The sequence below is a fragment of the Glossina fuscipes genome, unplaced genomic scaffold, assembly GCF_014805625.2.
Source record: "Glossina fuscipes isolate IAEA_lab_2018 unplaced genomic scaffold, Yale_Gfus_2 147, whole genome shotgun sequence".
In the NCBI taxonomy this organism is placed as follows: domain Eukaryota; kingdom Metazoa; phylum Arthropoda; class Insecta; order Diptera; family Glossinidae; genus Glossina; species Glossina fuscipes.
This window is the reverse complement of record NW_023998490.1, coordinates 1517222-1537363: the sequence shown is the minus strand read 5'-3', so window position 1 is coordinate 1537363 and position 20142 is coordinate 1517222. Positions and strand designations below refer to the sequence as shown.

Below are 20142 nucleotides of genomic sequence, written 5' to 3'. Positions count from 1 at the left end.
TCTCTAAAAAAAAAGAAAAAACCTCAACTTCAACACAACACATTTTCAAATCAATGCCAATTACTCTCGAGTGGATTTCAAAAATATATATAGTAAAAAAATTCCCTGTAAACATCAAAAAAAAAAAAAAAAAAATTAGTTAACGATAAAAAAACTAACAACAAAAACCTAAAGCATTTGTGTCCGTAATAAACTGAATTTAGAAATATTAGAATACAATTTCAAAGACTTGTAATTATTAATAACATTTTCTTTTATCAGTTTTTATTATTTCTACCAAAAATTATCCGATTCATTACCGTTATCATAATTTGAAGTCATTTTATCCGCTTGCAGCAGCGATGTATAATTTCGTAATTCTTGTTCCTGTTGTTTCTCCTTTTCCAATTTTTTTTCCAACTCTTTTTGCCGACGAACTTCAGCCTTTTGTTCTTCTCTTTCTAAAGCATCGCGCTGTTCACGTTGCAATCTTAAATCTGGATAATCTTCGGTTTTAGTTCTACCCAATCGGTTTACTACATAATTAATTCGCTTTTCTACGCGCATTTTCTTTACTGCCTTCTCATTGTGATATGCCACCTGTCCGGCTTCCATATCGGCGGTTTTTTTAAGGTTTTGCCACATTGTGTAATTGATATCGATATTGTTTAACTTATTGCCCTGCAATGGGTAGAATTGGACACCATTACCATTATTTATTTATTTACTTATTTCTTATTATTATTTATTTTTTAATTATTAATTAATTCATTTGATGATATGATTGATATATAATGAATAAAAAAAACCGTATCTTTAGGCAAGTTTGCATATAAAAATGTCTTTACAGTAAATCATTTTTCGATTTAAATGTAAATGCGTTTTAACAAAAAACTATACATTTTAATAGAAACCCATGCATTTTGACGGGAGACACTACACTCTTAGCATATACCCATGAACAGATGAATAAATTTGTTCTTCTCCTTCTTGTATGCTATTACCTGTATGCTATTAGCCTTGACCAGTTGAGCAGCATCATTCAGGACACTCGTAGGTATGGTATCAATTGTCTGACCCTAGATTAGAATAGAACAATAAATATTCATTACTTCGGCTTTAGAAAATCATAAAACACTCGTTATTTGTACACGCTGCAACTACATATATATACATATAAATATATATATCCCTAACAACACAAAATTTAGTCCTATTATCATGGTACCCATAAAAATAAAATTCAACATTTTGTAGGCGCAAAGGCCTATGAAAAAAACGTAGTACTCATAAAAGAAGAATTTATATGACTCTAGTTAAGAGGGTCTGGGATTTCAGTTATTTATTCAGTAAAATCAAAAAAAAACAACGCCAATTAGATTAAATCCCTTTTGTATTTTTTCCTTACTAAAAAAAATCTTATTAATTCAATCTGTCACAAGTCGTCAAGTGTACCTACTTCTTTCTATCCAATATTCTATCCAATATTCCCTAATTTGAAAATTTGGTATAGAGAATAACTTGATTTTACCTTTTCCAATCGGAGATAAACATGAGCTGATGATAAGTTGTCTCCTACATGAAACCAAACATCTTCTGGCCATCCCCACTTAATTAATTCTTCATCTAAAGTTAAATGGAAAATGAATCTTCAATCATATCAATTTTGCAATGACACACTTACTCTCATGTTTATCTTTTCCCATATAGAGCAAAGCTGGAGGATCAACTACATTACTTTTAAAATAAAATACCATTTTTTCTTTTTCAACGATATATATATTCTCACTCTAGCAAAGCGGCAAAGAAAAAATTAAAATAAAATAATACACATTGCAAACAGTATTGCCAGTGCTATAATTTTATGATAAGATACTTGAACTAAATATCGTAAAGTTACTTTGTGTCTAAATGTGCAAATTTTTATATTTATTAAATGAAATAAGTTTGTATACAGATTCCATATATTCTTATCATAGCTTTATTTGATTTATTTGTACTTTCACTATCCATTAAAGTAAATTAGGAGATATTGAATTACGGATGATGGAAAATTCATATTCTTCTTAAATAAAAGTAAAGTTTATTTAAAATTGGTTTTAATCTTAAGAGTGAATTTTTATAAAAACATTTTGTTAGTTTTATAATTTGGAGTTTTGTCTTTTATAAACATCGTTGCATCTATCTCTATATCTATATCTGCTTGTAAGGTTAATTAATAATTAATTTCTTCTGCACAAACACCAATAAAATAACTCCAGAATGTTTATGGCTGAAATGCCAACAAAAAGTCCGATAATTCCACCTACAGATACTGTGTGCAAACCAAAACATAAATGAAAAGAAAATTAATAAAATGATTAGATTTATGCAATCAAATATGCGACAATGGATCGAAGAGTCGTACGTGCTTCAAAACGAATTATGCAAACGCAATAAATATTTCTAATCTGATATACATCGAGAATCAAATGCAATAAAAACTTCTAATTCTATATACATCAAGCGTCATTACGGCGAAAATTGAACAAAGAAATACACTCTGTATAGTCTCAAACATAACGTATAGTTACGTCCTTCAGTTGCAAGACCCATCGCGTTGATCATTTACATCCCATTGTCAGATGTCCTTTATTAGAGACAAATTAACAAATTGTATAGTTGGAACTAGATGATGACTTCAATTTGGATGTGGGAATTAACAAGTCGGGTACCTTTTATTAGGGACAAGTTAACAAATTGTATACTTTTAAAATCTTGAACCGGAATCTTGGAATTAGATGCGGACTTCAAATTTTATGTGGGAATTAACAAGGATCAACATCGTAGTTTTTCAACTCGATTATATTCGATCAGAATGCATCTAACATGCTTTCTTTGATCTTACGTATATGGTGAAGGAGAAAACACCGAAATGTTTTTCATAGGTTATAAAAACATACCTTGTATTGAATAAACGGTCAAGCAGCGCTGATCAATTAATACCCTAGATCGTTTCATTTATCTTCGTAATAAAACACAAAAAAATTAAAGACTATCTCAAAGGTGAACTACTGTGGTCCAAGTTTAGGAAAACTAATTTTTTTTTGCCACTGATGTTACGTCTATATGATCCGTCTATTTTCATCATAAATTATTTCATATTAAACCTTGTTACGATTTAATGGCTTGCTGTTTAATAGAGTCCTTATGTGGGATGGGGTCGAAAAAACAACTACGTGCAAGAAACGTGGGCTCGTAAATTTATACGTGAAATCATATGTTGAATTAGTGTTCGCTAAAACATTAGGAGCTTGTTGCCACACAAAGGTTTTGCGAGGAGCCAAAGTCGTTCCTCGTTTTGGCCTCACAGGTTCTTCGTCTTTGAGGGGGGAGTGCTACGCTAAGTTATATTAAGAATATAATAAAGTAAACTACTAGACGGGCAACAAGAGATACGGGAATCCCAATCAGAAACGTCTGATATGGAAAGATTGCCAAAAGGTAACCTTGAGGGGAGTCGTAAAACAGGTGTCTCCAAATGGTCCGTGTCGAGGGACAGGCCGGTTCGGTCGAATAGGGGAGTCAGACTCAGGGGAGAGCCGAAAACGAGAACGCGAATAAGACAGAAAAGCCAAACTTATTATTAGGCAATAATAACGAGAATACACTCCGCACTGGCAAAATGTTTGCACAATTTGTAGAACTTTGATAAAAATTTGTAGTTATATGGTCAACGTGTTTGCGGGCGTTTGGAGTGCGCATTGAATGTAATAAGCGTGCAACTTTAATCAATCTACGGTTCTTGAAACGCTTTCGTATTGTAAAAGGATTTTGAATAGTTAGCGAAGTAAGAGAGTAAACATTCAAAGACAACATAAAATTCTTGTGAGTCAGAACCTGAGCATGCCTGAGGTGCCGTTGAGCATTCCCAAGCACCAGGAAATGGGCAAAAGACCCCACAGTTTATGCCTCGTAGGAATAGCAGTATGAGAGGCGATTAAAAAGCATGACGTGACCATGAAAATGCTGAGTGAATATAAAAATACATGGCCAATGATTCGACAGGAGAGCAGACCGACAACCTTGAATCGATTCGAAAAATTCTGAATCTCAATGGATCCCTATAATAAAATGTAGATCTATCTATCTAGATTAAGTTTTACTAGGTGTTATATACATCAGAAGAAAATTACTATTCGTAAAATACTATCACAAATGAGATATGGGATAAAAATAGTTTTCACGAAATTTGCTTACAAAATTTATATACTTTTTACGACATAGGTGGAAAATAGTCCTTTTCTTCCTTATCAACCTTACCAACTTACCAACTAAGTCCAAATAAGTTGCTGTTACGACGCGACTATAACGTACTGTAGGTAAATTGGCTATTTTGATGTTCACGAAAGCCATGCCATCGGTTTCAAGTTTATTTAAATGAATGGATCTGTAAATGCGGTATGCGTTAGAGCGTCGCTTTGGGTAATGCGAGTATTTGCGGAAATTGGAAAACAAATATTATTCTTGCATGTACTCACCCAACAGTTGTGATAAGCTGCTCGACACATGATGGATAACAGGCTCTATTTTGGATTGCGTAATTTTTGGTTTTCACGGATGTTTGTGCTGAAAAATAAATTAATTTAAAAAAAAAAAACGCTTCTTATTTTTAAATAATAAATACATATTTATTTTCGAAAGCGTTTTCAAGAGAGCTCCAAATTCTATTAAAAAAATAAAAAAAATGTAGTGAAAGGGTTTTTACTAAAAGGTGTGGGCTTCGCGAAAACTGTGCCTTTGCGTGAGAATAATTTGTAATTTTTGATGTATGATTTCCACCACGCATGAACAATTGCACTGGGTGAAGTGGTGTATAGTATCTAATGGAACTGCAAGGACTGGAATGTCCTTTCTTGTGTTTCAAAAAAAAAATTGTTGCGGTGTGAGGTATGTACTCGTTGACCTTGTCAGACCATGATCGCCTTGTGTTTTTGTAAAAATTTGAAGTTAACTCACTTTTTCATTCATCCGTACATTTCAAACGAAAATTAAAAACATAAAATAAGTAAGAAAATTAAATTCGGTTGAAACCGAATTTTTTATACCCATCACCGTTATCTTAAAAGAGACAAAAGAAGTAAAAGAACAGAATTCTCGTCCTCTATAATATGGAGTGGGCGCAGCTGATTCTTTTTATTTTCAAAATTCTGTCGCGTAGGCGTGTGGGCGTTGCCCTTGGAAAAGTTTAATCCATTTCCAAATTATTTTGCAAATCTGTAGCCGATATTTTCACTTTCGGTAACGGGAAAATGTTTACTACAAATACAACAAAGGAAAGCAAACAGACGGATGAACAGACAAATAGGCGGATATGCTTAGATGCATTACAAGTTTGAAACTGGCCGAGAATATATATACTTTATAGGGTTTTTGGAGCTTGCTTCTGCGCGTTATAAACGTGTTGAAAAGACAATAAAGTTTTGGTACACTATAATATTGGGTAGGCATGGTCAATTTTTTCAATTTTGTACACAAATGCTACAGCATCGCCCATAGAATATGCGTTAAAATTTTTGTAGATTTATAAGTAATGAGTAAAAAACCAATTTTTCACTCCTTTTGAAAAGCAGATGTGTTCTCATTTTACGTGGTGCTGTGGGCGTCTCCTTCGATCGATTTCGACGATTTTCAATACCAGGTTGCATGCAAAAGCTTCCAATGTTTCTGCTAAGTTCCAAATTGATGGCTTTATTTTTACAGGCCAGCAGAATGTTTACAACAGACATACACACACGGTTAGACGGACACACGACTATGCTTAAATCGGTTTAGAATTTGATGCTGATTAAGAATATATATACTTTGCGGTGTGTCTGATGCTTCCTTCTGGGCGTTGCAAATGTTTTGACAAAATGAATGTATCCCGCATCCTTCGGTGATGGGCATAAAAAATAAAAAATATATGCCAATTTAATACTTGGTTTCGACCTGGTTTACACGATACACGTTGCCCTTATTTACATCACTCCAAGGTATCTTGTAACACGGTTTCGATACAACGCGATACTTATTTATTTGATTTGCGTTATGTCTAAGTTTAAATTATATTCTATATGAAATTTTAGTTTTAATTAAACTATAACTATTATGAGAATGAGGTAGCTATCGAATCTCCCGAGAATTTTGAGGGAAACGACCAGAAGGGTACCGATAACAATAACAACGAGAGCGGAAATGTTGATGCCAATCCAGAGGCAATTACTAGAAATATCTCTCCCCGTGCTGTATTGCTCCTAATAGATCTCAAAGTAATGGCAATGGGTCGGTGGTAATAGTAATTGACCTTACTACCGCATCAGACTCAAAAGACTGAACAAATGTCGACACAATACTGAGAGTCCTATATGCGGCATGCCCCTAAAGGGGAAATATCTAGCTATATGTGAAACATAGTCTAAAAAGAAAATTAACGTTGTTAAATTCGCAGTTCTCCAGGTTCCTGAATATTTTGTAAGCAAAACTTTTCAAAGTTTGAAAAATCAATTTTAATTTCAAGTTAAATTCGAAAAAATATTTTCTCGGAAGACGCTCATAAATAATATTATAATTGTAACTGGTCTCCCAGCTTTAGAAAATAGACTTTATAAGTTAAAGCTCTAAAATCGACCCCAATCTTCTTAATTCAAACAAATCTGCTTTCGGTCAAGATGTGAAAAAGATTACTATTGCCATGAAAGTTCGAAAGTGGCTATCCGCAGTCGACTATTGTTTGTACGTGGCAAAGGAATTCAACATTCCCTTAAAAGTTTTCCGCCATTTTGGTCTGAAACGTCCATGGGTTTTCGACATTTCGCTGTCTATGTACAAGAAAGAACACACTCCAGTCTCCAGAAATCTAATTGCTAAAAAAGTCCAAACACTGGAGAGTAAAGGTGGGAGTCTTTTTATCTGCTGGTCTGCCACCTGCTTGTGCCGCGGTAGATGCTTCGGGACTGTATTTTGTTTAGTCTGTTGAATCTGTTGTGATGGTACATTATTATTACCGCCGAACAACTGTCACCATTGTTGGGATCAGCAGCATATATTTTTACTAACATATATATATATATATATATATATATATATTTAAATATATATATACATAATATAAGAGTACATATATGTAATTATGTGCATAAATTTTTACTAATTCTCCCTGAGTCCACACTGCGCGATAGATTAAGACAGGCAGTCATGGTGATTGCAGCAATTAGGATATTACACCACGGGTGAAACCTCTAAAATATACTCATGAAAAGTAAATCGTTATGTATACCCATTAAAAGAAGTTGGTATACTTTTCTACGGAATGCGTATTTACATCAAACGCTTGACTTTGACCTCGTGAAAATTCACCACTCCCATTGGCAGGACACTTCGGTATTCGGATACCAAAGCGGCCGAATGCACGAAACACATGGCTGCCTCGGTGTCGTTAGAGCCATTTGGCCATTTTTTCAAGCCAGGCGAAGACCAGGATTGTTTTGGTAACCAGTAGCTATGCGATGCCTGAGATCAAGTAACATTTCGGGACCTTCTTGATATTCTTTCATTTTCACAGTATCTGACAGAATCATGTGCAAATTGAATAATAAATCTTACACTTATCCCGAAAATTATGTATCTTACGAAACTATGTTTAAAACTAAAGTAATTAATTATGAATTTACAATTTAAAATATATGTATAGACCTTTTTTATTGTATCTGTACTTTTTACTGTATCTATAGCGTGTTATATGAAACTTTTTAATTTTTTACTTTAACTAACATATCACATAGAATAACATAATTTAAACTTATTGTATATAACTTAACCTAATCAAAAATATGTGTACCGTGTATTCTATCGAAATCATGTTCGTGTTGTATCGAGACCATGTTATAAGATGTCATGATGTGTTTATTCGCCGCCATTAAAATCATTGGCGTCTCATGCTTTTATTTATTGTCGCAAAAAGGTGAATAGAATAAAATACTTATATTTGTTGCGCCTTTTATTTCACTAAAAGGTATTGTTAAGTAAAATTGATCTACCACCACGTCCAGCATAATTCGCATGCTCCTCTCCAAGCCCTTTACTTTGATATGCACGTCGTTGGTGTTATTAAGAAAAAGGTAATCCACCATGTCGTGGTGTTCGCCGTATTTATTTTAGAATTAACGCGTTTTCAAGCAGATAATGTATCTTCATTTGAGGAATGTAAAAAAAACTCAGAAAAGTAAAAAAAAAGAAAATTTATGGCATGGCCGACTTTTACCATTTTCGCATCTAAAAGTAAAGTTTTTCATAAAATAAGTGGGGAAAATTTCAGTCTTATATCTTTTCTAATTTGTGAATATTGAGCAAAAACCCAGAAATTTTTGTTTAGAAAAACGTATTCGCCAACGAAGTTAACCAATTTGACCCATTTTCAATACTAGCCCGCGTGCAAAAACTCTGCCCAATGTTTCTAAGAAGTTTAAAGGCGATTTCTTCATTTTCGCGACGAGGAGAAGGTTGGCAATACACACCACAAAAATCATACAGACGGACAGCCACGGCTTAATTCAATTTCATGCTGATCAAAAACATATATACTTGAGATGGTCTCTGAAGCTTGCTTTTGTGTGCTCCGAACATTATTACAAAATGACTGCCTGTACCCGCCATCCTTCAGTGGTGGGTACAAAAACGTGAAAATTAATACTATGATGAAGTATAGAAATTAAAAAAAATACATTGAAAAGGTAATGGTCACGATCACAAAATATTTAATTTTCATTTTTCTTCAAAAATTGAAGCCAACCTTTGGTTTGCTCTTAAATATGGCTGAAACTTCTCTTATTAACTATAAAACTAAAAATTATCGAAACCGTGTTGTAATATTTGCAAATTTTATATCGTGTTGTGTCGAAAGCGTGCCTTATGCAGATGTCGTGTTAAGTGGCGGACGCCTTTTTAATTAATTTTTGCGTATATTTTAAATTGATTGCAATATTTTTGATTACTTATGATAAAGCCGCCTTCCCAACCTAAATCAATTCATTTATGGACAACTCAGTCAAAGTTACTAAGTTATTAAAAATTAAATTAAATTAATTGCCAGCCAATACATACCGTCTGAAATACATTTTAAGCCTTCAACATCGCAATATTTTGACTTATCTGTAATTATCAATAAATACGGAGATGTTATTATCTTCGATAGAACCTCAAACTACTTTGGTTATGCAAAAAAAAACTTTTTATATTTATCGATAAAACAAGATTTATTTTTTCAATTCGCTTTGTTGACGGAAATTTTTGTGAGCCGTAAGTAAATTAAAGTTAAGTTCAGAATTGTAGAGACTATGCCAATGATTTAATTTGATTCTTCTACTATATAGTATTTATGTAAAAGTTTCTTGAAAATTTTTTAAATCAACATTTAATATCTACATAGATATGCAGGCGTAGGAAAAGGACACGTCTCAGAATTAAATACCCTACACCACTTCGTTTCCAAAATAACTTTGACTTTATATATTGCATGGTCGAAAAAGTTCTCGGATCCGAATCATTTTCAATAGGTGAAAATAACAGACAGACAAATCGACGCACAAGCTTAGCTTAATACAAGCCGGATCTGCCTCGGATCATTGCGTGTGTAGTATACATCCGCACGAATTTAATAAGAACCTTGCACCATACGTGGTGGTCCAGAGTACAACAAGTGAAAACATTACAGCCAGCCATTAAATGCCGTACACCATTTTGTCTAATACAACTTGTAAATTTTGATGTCAAGTTAGTTTTATGCATCGATTTTGACAATAAATTGCTCAAAGTGGGACCTCGTTGTCAAGTAAAGGCCAAGTTTTCGCAAGAAATGTTATGTGGAAGGGAATTCAGAAAGACAAACACACACGTTGAACTATACAATGCCCATTTTTGATACCAGCTAAGTGTATCGAGATACAAATATTCGATGGTTTTCCTTAAGGAACTTTGAAGCTCACAATTTTTTCACGAGATGAGACGTTATGTTTGAGTGGTTGTAATGCGAGTACAATCCAAACTATTTTCTATAGCGTTGGTGCATGCGTCATCACACGCCTGCATATCAAACTTCGTCAAAACATTTCAAAAGTTTGTGTTAAACACGAACACACATGGACGGACATTAATGGTCGACTTTGGAAGGCTATAACGTTTTCACTTTTTCAATAATGGCTATGAAAAAGTTAATTACATCTTTTTGGTGAAGTAAAATGCGTGCAATTACATTCTTTCAATTCGTATTGAATTCTCAGGTAAGACATGCAAGTAGAAGTACTAAAAAGAGAAGAAATATTCATTAAAATAATGAAATCTATTCGCCTTAAGACGAATCATGGATAGCCATCGTTCTAAGTATGTCTTTGAGCGTTGTTAACTTTTCTTAATTGGATATTAAGATGATGTTATGTGGTGTGCGTTGAGTATCAAGTAAGTATCCATTATATAAATGTTCAGTTTTTCTTCTTCGCATCGTTTTAATCATTGTTGACAGACGTACAAGCTGATCATTGTAATTTTAATTCATGGCGCCTAAAGATCGATTACGAACATAAGTGACTAGTTTACGACAACTAGAGCTATAGATAAATCAATGGATGGGCATTACTTGAAATCTCGTAGATAAGCCTAGTGTAGCCTCTTTTGTTGACACTTGTTAGAATCACATTCGCTTTCCTTCTTGAAGCTTTATCTATGCTTCCAAGTAGCGAAAATTACTTTCTGCAATGGGCAAGTTTGCATTTTCAGGAAAGGTGAGAGAAATTAACCAGAACTCAGAACCACTCTCAGCAGACAAAAGTTTTCAAGTTTTCAAGAAATTCTATACAAGAATAAGAAACTGCGTACACCATTGAAACAAGGCGAGATGCGACAAGTTAGGGTTTTATGAATGAATTCTTTGAACTTTCTTATCTTTTTAGAGTAAACGAGAATTTAGTGGAAAAAGATGCTCTTAGAGGCCTCAGCCACTTCATGATCATTGATATTTCCACATTTATGATATGGAAAATCTTTTCCAACGTTTTCTATGCTTTTCTATAGGATCTTTAGAATGTGTGGCAAATGATAATTCAAAGTCTGAGTACATTGCCATGGTTTTCTGAATTGAGTCCCTACCCTGCTTTGACAGGGCGTGCAGTTATATATTTTTATTATTTATCATAATCATGCAACGGACACTATCCCTCTAAAGCGATGACTATAAGATGAGAAATCACAGTTTAATGCTACCTATAATGCCAAGGTGAGCCTTCATCCTTTTCATCTGGAAATTTACATAATCTCGATGTTATTGGTTCATGACGAACAGCGATATCATTGTGATATTCTTCAACATTAAAGAGATATACAGTCGGATCCGAAAGAACATCGTAGGTAACCGAATCGAAATGTGGCAAATTTTCCGGGCTATTGACATACATCTGATGTATTGCATAAAAATTATAAATAAATTTTATAAAAGGTGTGAGAGCAAAGTTTAAATCAAGCAATTTCTTACCTCGTATTTCCATATGAAACCAACTTTTAAATATAATTTCAAGCTATAATCTGTATCGCGAGCTCCAAATTTTAATGGCAATTCTTCATAAGATGAGCTATATATAAAGCATACCGATAATGTCAATGTGTACACGTTGCAGATTGATCGAGGACTTTGGCAGTACTTACGCGTCAATTAAGTTATTTGCCACAAAACAGTAACCCATTTCCAGTTCGTGAAATTTAAATATATCCGTACAATTTTTATAAGGTAAATTCAGATAGGTCACGTTAAACATGAATTCTTCACACGAAGTGGCGAACAGCTAGACAAAAAGGAAGAGCGGCAAAATATTTCTTTATATTCGTAAAAAAAGGGGTAAAAAGTAAAAGTTGTAGATGAAAGAAGGAAGGCTGAGCTTATGCGTCTCCTTCACTTTTAACCTTTTATGCGCCATACCGCTTGCAATGCTAAGTATATTAAGTTTGCGCGAATGTATGCAACAAGGACTTCCAGGGGTTTGAGATCTTATTAAATCGACCGATTCGGATTCATTTTTGTATCTATGTAGATTTATCCCTCCCTCTGTTGACTTCTATGCCGCAACCATTCATATATTTTATGAAATTTGGTACGCGATGTGTTTTGCCCCAAGAACGAATTTAATTAAAAATCGCTTAAGAACATTTTTGTGATCGCTCCCCACGTAGAGCCTTTCTTTGGAAGCGAATTGAAATTTTTTAAATTTGTCGATAAAAATCGTAGAGTGTTAATATTTCAGTAGCATGAATTGATGTGAAAAGTTCGGGGCGGATAGGCCGAGTTTTTGGATCCCTTCCCTGTCACATTTCTACGAAAAGCAATAGCCTTTGAATGTAAAGTCTCTGCCTGTAAAAGATTAAAATCAGCTTAAAAATCAATTGAACCACGCAGGCATTTTTTTTGATCCGATCCTATATAAGGGCTCCCATGGATACAAGGTGCAACTTTTTGTGTTTTATCGTGCAAGATGATGCAAAATTGTATTTGAGGCGAAGCACTGCAAAGGTATTTGTGATGTGGATGGTCGGCCTCGTCTGTCTACTGTAATGTTTTTCCTTCTGTTCTAGATGTGCTAGGCAATATTTAATCTAAGTAGCACTATTCTCACTCTAGAATGTTTAAATTATTTTAGCAAATCATCGAACCAAATTTGATATTGAGTCGAATTTTTATAAACTTGTTGAAATTTTGGAGTTTTGTTCGGGACTTAAATCTAATTGAATAATTTTAGCGAACCCACTTTCAAACTTATTCTCTGACCCTGATTTAGAATACACCTAATTCTTTTTTTACACGTCCAAAAAAATTTCGTATAAAATAGGTATTGGCTAAATGGAAAAGTAGTAGATCGGTTCCAAACGTAGAAAAGCAACTGAAAAGCACAATAAAGAAAATTAAAAAATTCTTGTTGAGTTCGTGTAAAAGTTTATTTGGCGGCTTCATATGCGCTTATAATCGACCGAATCTAATTGAATTGAAAGAAATCTAACGCGAAGTTACAACCTATATTTGTAAGGAGTGAGAATGAAAAACCCCGTAGAAACATCAAAAAAAAAAAAAAAAAAAAAACAGAATATTAAAAATCGTGCTTGCAGCGCACTTTTGAATCAATAACGTCTGCAAATGTTAAGGCAACATAAAAACAGTTTTTTCATGCGCTATGCATGTTCCAGAGACAAATCGGCAGTCAGCCAAGTGGGCAGCAAGTGGCGAAATCTATTTAAAGCGACCAAAAATGCAAAGGTCGGCTAAGAAGCCGTTCTAGCTCCCCTATTTTGAGATGATCGACTCTCTTGAGAACGAACACGCATTATTGCTCTGCATGAACGACGAGATTTAAAAAAAAAAGTGAGCTTGTTCTCCCGAACTTATTGAGGGATGTGTTATAGACTTCGTACAGCCTGTTTGAAAACATCGCAAAGGGGAGACTATGGCTAAGTACAACAGTTATAATATATTCGCTTTAAGCGAATTCTTTTTATCAACTAGAGATTGTACGGAATCGATTTCGTCTACACTCAATAAATTGTAGACAGATAGATGTTGGATGGGTGAATGAAAAAGCAGTTATTCGCAAACGTTCGGTAGCTGCTCACCACAAAGCTTTCTTTTTTACAACATGATTTTCGCGCCTTATACCGAACTTCTTTTGTCTTATAAATGGATATTAACGCCTGTTTGCTGAAAGTAAGCATAAGTTGCTACAAGATTCCGTGGACTGCTAGAAACTTTCTTTTCTCGAAACACGAACATATCGCATCGTAAAAAACCGCGACTATCTTTATACTCAAAATTTCACTTTCACTTTAAGCTGCGTCTTGGCGAAAGCATTTCCCTTTTTAATCATTATTGAAATAACACGAAATTACCTGACCCGTTTACACTAATTTGAGATTACCTAGAAGACGTTGCATTTTTTTTGTATATCGCAGCTATTTTTTTGACCGGAAGTTTACAAATTTATCAAAAAATTCATCTGATTAGTAAGCGTTACTCGATCGAATGCAGGTATGACCTTCACAAGGTGAGCGAAAAAAAAAAAATATTCTATGAAAAGATCCTATAAAAGATCATTTTCATTTCAGTGTAGACAAGTAATCGGTCTGATCCGATCGATAGGAAATAGATAATTTTCGCATAATATATCATAAGCATTACCTTTTTTCTTGTTTGTAAGATATCTACGCCACAGGTGCCGTTTAAACCTTTGCATGAGCTGGTCTTGAAGTATACGTTGTTCGGATTTGAGAAGATATAATCTTGTAAAGTTCTCACAAAATTGCTTTCGGATACCTTATACGGTATATTCTGGCCTTTAACATACTCTTGTATTATTGTGGTAGAGCGATTTTTTAATAAACAAAAAGTTACAGATGGAAATGTATTATTCCATTGTAGATATGTAGTTTCAAAGCCGATACTGATCGAATCTGAGAAGTAACGATTCAATGTTAATTTAGAAATCCACATCAACGTCCATATAGAAATGAGTATTGCTGTTGTCCAGTATATCCTATAGAAGATGCTCTCTTTAAAAAACCACTCTTTAAACAATTGCTGGAATCGCTTCGCTTTACCGGTTACGTTCATCGTTGCCTTTTATTTAAGTAATAATTAGTTTTATGGTTTATGTGCATACAAGTCTTGGTTTTCTCCATGATGAGCTATTAAATAATTGATTACATGAATATTTCATTAAAATTGCATGCAGCCGTCACGAATTGTTTTGTTAATATTTGTTTATGTTAATATATTATATGTACATATATATCGTTATATAATGGATATTAAATAGGTTTTAAGACGATTCTTGCAGAGTAAAACTGTTCAGATTAAATTAAACTGTTTCGTTGTAAGACTTGATGCTTAGGTTTGTGCATGTGGCCCGGTATCATATTTCTTACGACAACTCCTATCCCGAGCTACAGTCATTATTATAATATATTGGTTAAAATTCTTACATTCTTTTTTCTCTTAAATACTAAATGCACCGTATTCTGAATATCAGAGGTTACCTTATGTCTCTTAGGAAGTTTTCCGAATTCATTTATGAATTTGTTACATTGACAATCAAACCATTTTTTATGTTTTTTATACAATTTGCTTAAGGAGTTGGTGGTAGTTTAGAAGAAAAGAAAATTGGGAATGCAAAAGGGTTAGTAATACTCCTGGCAAGTTCTTTCAATAAACATAGGCGAATAGTTTACTACATCGGGATGTTGAAGCAAAAATGCAGACAGTGAATGTAAGGGAAATTTGGGCCCAAGAATCCCTCTTAGGTCATTAAAAACATTATTTCAAACTTTTGCTTCCTAATAGAATTCGAAGTTAAATTTTCAGTGCAGAAGTATACACATATGTATAACGTTGAGGTTACACTAACACTAACATAATAATAACAAAACAATGCTTGCCTATCGTCACCAGGAGCACGGCTTTTGCTGGCTTGGTCGTTCGGCGGCAAATGCGCATAGGTTCGCTTGTCAGGGTGTCTCTGCAAGGAAAGAGTAAACAAATCTTTTACAAGATGAACGGTGCCCGCGCATCCTAAGGTCGCATTCCATTCACGTAGACAGACATAGAGGGCTTAGCTAGATTAAAAGCTCTCATTTAGAATTACTAACGATTATTTGCCTTAATCGAAGTTCTTACGATGTTTTTGAATTACATCGCATTTGCTGCGATATGTACTGAAAAACTTGCATTGAACTCACTCCATGAATCAAATCGGTGTCATTTTTGAAACACTTTAAACCCATGTATTCAACTGTCTGGTCGATAGCTCTCTGCCTATATTTGCATATTGAACCTATAGAACATATTGAACATGCATATTGAACGCTCTGCTTACAACACCCTACGTATCTAAAAAAATAAAAAATTACTAAGTGGATGAGAGCATTTGAAGGTCAACCGTTCATGTTCAACTACAACTTAATTAATTTGTTTGTTTGGTTTGGAAATTTCTTTTTTAACGGAACTTGGTTTGTTTTCGTCTCAAAGGAGTTGGAAAGGAAAGGGAAAGGAATTTCACCAAAGAGATAATTAAACCAAGGACTCATATACTTTGCGGATTTCGTTTTTAATGTGCCTTATGAATCCTTAAATGTTTAAGGACTACAGACAAATCGTACATACGACGTATGGTAGATATGGTGATACATTCTACAATTTTATAAAATCGCGTAAAATGAAAAAACTCTCTATAATTTTTCAAAAAGCCGTGCAAAAAAAGTGACAGTGAAATCTTTATTAGATATTTATAAAGTAAAAACCATTCATTTTTACTAAAAAAGAGGAATTAAAGTTACTGTATCCGCCTGAGTGGCTGAGTAGGCAAGAGTCTCGACTAGCAACTCAATGGTCGTGGGTTCGAATCTCAAGTGAGGCAGATTTTTTAATAAAAGCCAAAAGTCTTTGATGCTAGTGCCTTAAGAGTTTAATCTTCGAATTTATTTCTCTGGCGAAATTAATAATAATAACAATAATAATAATAAAATTACTGTACATTGAAAATTCAGTCCGTAAGTACATGTAAACATATAAAAATTGAAATTGAAATTCAGGCCTAAAAATCAATTTCTTCACTTCATTCATCGCTACTTGATAACAAGCGTGAACGTTTATTACGAACTGTATCAAAAATGCTATCAATAAATATGTCTTGCAAAGCAAAACGGCCAGTTTCGATTCAAATGAAGAATTTTGTTAGCTATTAAAGGCCAAGTAGTAGTAGGTCAAATCACTCACACAGGTGGTGGCATAAATTGACAGTATTCCCACGTTGCTATTTTGTTGCTATACACATAAGTTTCAAAATTAGAATTAAAATTAATTTCTTTTATTTTTTTTTTTAATTTGTTGTATTATATGGTGGAGAATATTTTTTAAAGTTGGAGAGTCTTTTCGAATTTGTGCAATTTCTATTAACTGGGATTAGATTATTTACTTACCTTTGTTGCACAATCGCTGAAAATGATCTGCGAGTGCTTTGAAACATAGGAAAAAGTTTCCCTTCAGCTAAACTTTCGGATTAAGCCAAATAGATGTGAATGTGTATGTTGTACTTTTCCTTTTTTGGTGCCTTTTTGGCCGCGCTACACAGCAAAGAAAAAATTTAATAATGATCAGTGCGTTAATTTCAAGACTTGTCATACTATCTTTTGGTACTCTATATCCGGCTTACGCTTCTTACAAGGCTGTGCGCACCAAAAATGTGAAGGAATATGTCGAATGGATGATGTACTGGATTGTATATGCGTTCTTCACATGTTGTGAGACATTTACAGACATATTTCTATCATGGTTTCCATTTTATTATGAAGTTAAGGTTGTCATTGTGCTCTGGCTGTTGTCTCCTGCCACCAAAGGAAGTTCAACATTGTATAGAAAATTTGTACATCCTATGTTAACAAGGCGTGAGCAGGAAATTGATGAATATATCAGTCAGGCGAAAGAACGCGGTTATTCTGCTGTGCTACAATTAGGTTCTAAAGGTGTTAATTATGCAACGAATGTTATCATGCAGACGGCAATCAAGACCTTTGAATATGGTTTAAGGGCTGGCACTCACCAGCATCAAACACGTATGGTGACTTTGTCTCGACCAGATGATGCTATTTATTCGAATCATGAGAATGTACGGTGTAATGAAATTGATGCAATAGGCCAACAATCTTATAGTGTGACAAGATTGAGTCTTATGGAATCGATACAAAAGGATTTTTCCGAAGACGATGATTTCCAATTTAATGGCGAACTATTTGAGTATAAACCTGCTGCTGATGAAGAAATTAGTGGTGCTGCGCGCATACGTGAACTGCCTTTCAGAAAGACTAAATTCAGAAACGCCCAAAGCAAAGTGAAGTATATTGGTACAAAAAAAACGGAAACTGGCGATAAGCGAAGGCGCAGAAAATTGCTTAAACAACCTTTGGATGAGGATGTGGATGTTGAATAATACATAAAACCTTAACTTAAATGAATAAAAACAAAAACATTGCCGTTAATATTTTCCTAATTTAAATTTTCTTCTCTGTGTAATACGACAATATCTTGCAACCTCTTTGCCCTAGTTACTAAGTGAAAGGGATTTCTCTTTTCCAATATTTTCCCTCTTGTAACTGCTTTAACGTTTTAAAAATTTTTAACGACAAGATGTGTATGTACACAATTATGCCAAACTTAAATTAAATTAAGTTCATAAATTTAAAAAAAAAAATTTTAAATTTAATTCCTGTTAGAACAAAAAATTTGCGTAAAAAAGCGGATTTGCTTTCATTGATGAAACCGTGCAAAAAAAAACAGTGTAAAAAAGGACAGTGTATAGCCAAAAAATGTTACGGGGAATAGGATTCCTTATGTGGCCCAAAAACTCATTGGATGCTTTATCGTATTACTGGCTTCTCTTAATGGATTCAAAATGGAAGGGCATTAGATTTCATCTGCAACCCGCATACTAACATTTTCGAGTGTAACGCATCGAATCTCCCCGATTCTAAAAAAGTTCTTGTATCTAAAGGTGAATCCAGTTTTTTTTTAAACGCTATTCTCCCGCTAAGATAGTGAACAAAATTTGAATAATCTTTTAATTCTGGTTTTCGACGGATAATTGAGAAGTATTTGTTGCTATTTGGCAGGTAAAAAATTATTAAAGAAATTTAAGGAAGTCTAACTCTTAATTTCGCCTTACATAATGTCGCACATAATGTCATAATTGTTGTCAAAATAATAGTTAAATAAATAAATTCCATAGGGATATTTTTTTTCACTTATATCCAAAATGATTGGGTTTTCCCTGTTTTGAATCTGCGTGCATCGGCTCAATAGTATTATTTTGAAATTTTCTTTCTCTTTTTTGTTGTAAAAACTCGTAATCATTATTTTTTTAACTTTACTTGCATTCTTAGTCATGCGAATATTTGTCATTTGTTATTCTTCAGAAATGGTTATTCCAACAATGGTTCAGATTTTATTAGAATGTTAGTCAAGCTTTAGTTGTTAAATGTGAATGTTAAATATCTTTCAATATGAGATGACTCAACTGCATTTGAAAGTGTCATCTGCTGTTGTTGTTAAAAAAGAAAAAGATGACTTTCTAACGGTGATTGTAGTGTTCAACATTAATCATATCCGTAAATCACGCAATAAAATATTTTTATTATGATCGAGCTTGTGGATCGCATATCTTATGTAAATTAGTTAATCTCTCTCTAAGTCTTATGTATTTTTGCATTTGGAAAGAGGGTGGCTGTGGAACTGGCAGAGCTCGGGTTTTGCATTGGATAAATACTCTCTGCGAACCTTTTTTAATGATGTCAAGATTATATCAAAGGATGCCCGTGAAATTCGCTCGATTCAATTTTTGGGTCATCAAACCAGATGTTCAAACAATGATGAACTAATGTTGAGGTTGATCGTATATCATTTCGTTTAATAAAGTCCACATAAAATGAAAAGAACGAAGAGATCAAAAAAAAAGAGCTACGAATTTTTCCTTGGCTCATCTTTATATATAGAAGAGTGTGGTCCAAACAAATGAGAAAATTATATTCGGTCGAGAACAAACTTTTGATGTCCATCGCAGTTATCCCAAAAGAGCTCAAAAAAAAGTAAAATAATTAAACTTTCATTCTGTATAAAGTTGGGTGGATTCTATTTCCAAAATAAGAGTGAAATTTTATGTGTATGTGTATGTATAGATATAGTGCTTTATGAGCAATAAGCAATCACATGGAAAGCAAAGGTGTTTACAGTTTTTGTCCCATAGGCGTGTGCGTGTAGGCGCACTCTTTGATCGGTTCCGGTCATTTTCAAATGCTTTTGCAAATTTCTGTTAACGGGAGAATGTTTATCACAGTTGGACAAACGGGCAAATGGATAGCTAAACGGACAGACATATTTAGTTGCATTACCAATTCGAAACTTGCCAAGAATTTTTGTACCGCAAGGAAGCTTGCCTCTTGTTACAGTAGTAGTCAGAAAGAAAATTAAACTTTGATGTATTATAACACTGGATAGGCGTGGCTAATTTTCTTCCTTTTTGTAATGTTACTACAGCTTTGCCCATAGAATATACGTTCAGATCTTTATAGGTTTAT

The 20142-nt window shown here is 33.8% G+C and overlaps 3 protein-coding genes across 3 annotated transcripts; 1 reads left to right on the top strand and 2 right to left on the bottom strand.

Annotated features, from left to right (window-relative positions):
* Window positions 1-126: 126 nt before the first annotated feature.
* On the bottom strand, window positions 127-1785 carry LOC119641241 (coiled-coil domain-containing protein 25-like). The gene is made up of 4 exons (XM_038039813.1): window positions 1664-1785; window positions 1511-1605; window positions 984-1058; window positions 127-660 (listed from the first exon to the last, which is right to left on the bottom strand). Exons 1-4 carry the CDS (start codon window positions 1734-1736, stop codon window positions 274-276), a joined length of 630 nt encoding a protein of 209 aa, XP_037895741.1. The 5' UTR covers window positions 1737-1785; the 3' UTR covers window positions 127-273.
* Window positions 1786-2201: 416 nt separating this feature from the next.
* Window positions 2202-15801, bottom strand: LOC119641293. The gene is made up of 9 exons (XM_038039889.1): window positions 15757-15801; window positions 11689-11825; window positions 11519-11615; window positions 11251-11441; window positions 10214-10296; window positions 9100-9147; window positions 4500-4587; window positions 4290-4408; window positions 2202-2293 (listed from the first exon to the last, which is right to left on the bottom strand). Exons 1-9 carry the CDS (start codon window positions 15799-15801, stop codon window positions 2202-2204), a joined length of 900 nt encoding a protein of 299 aa, XP_037895817.1.
* Window positions 15802-17103: 1302 nt separating this feature from the next.
* On the top strand, window positions 17104-18248 carry LOC119641231 (receptor expression-enhancing protein 1-like). Its single transcript, XM_038039792.1, has one exon. It carries the CDS (start codon window positions 17166-17168, stop codon window positions 18000-18002), a length of 837 nt encoding a protein of 278 aa, XP_037895720.1. The 5' UTR covers window positions 17104-17165; the 3' UTR covers window positions 18003-18248.
* The last annotated feature ends 1894 nt before the right edge of the window (window positions 18249-20142 follow it).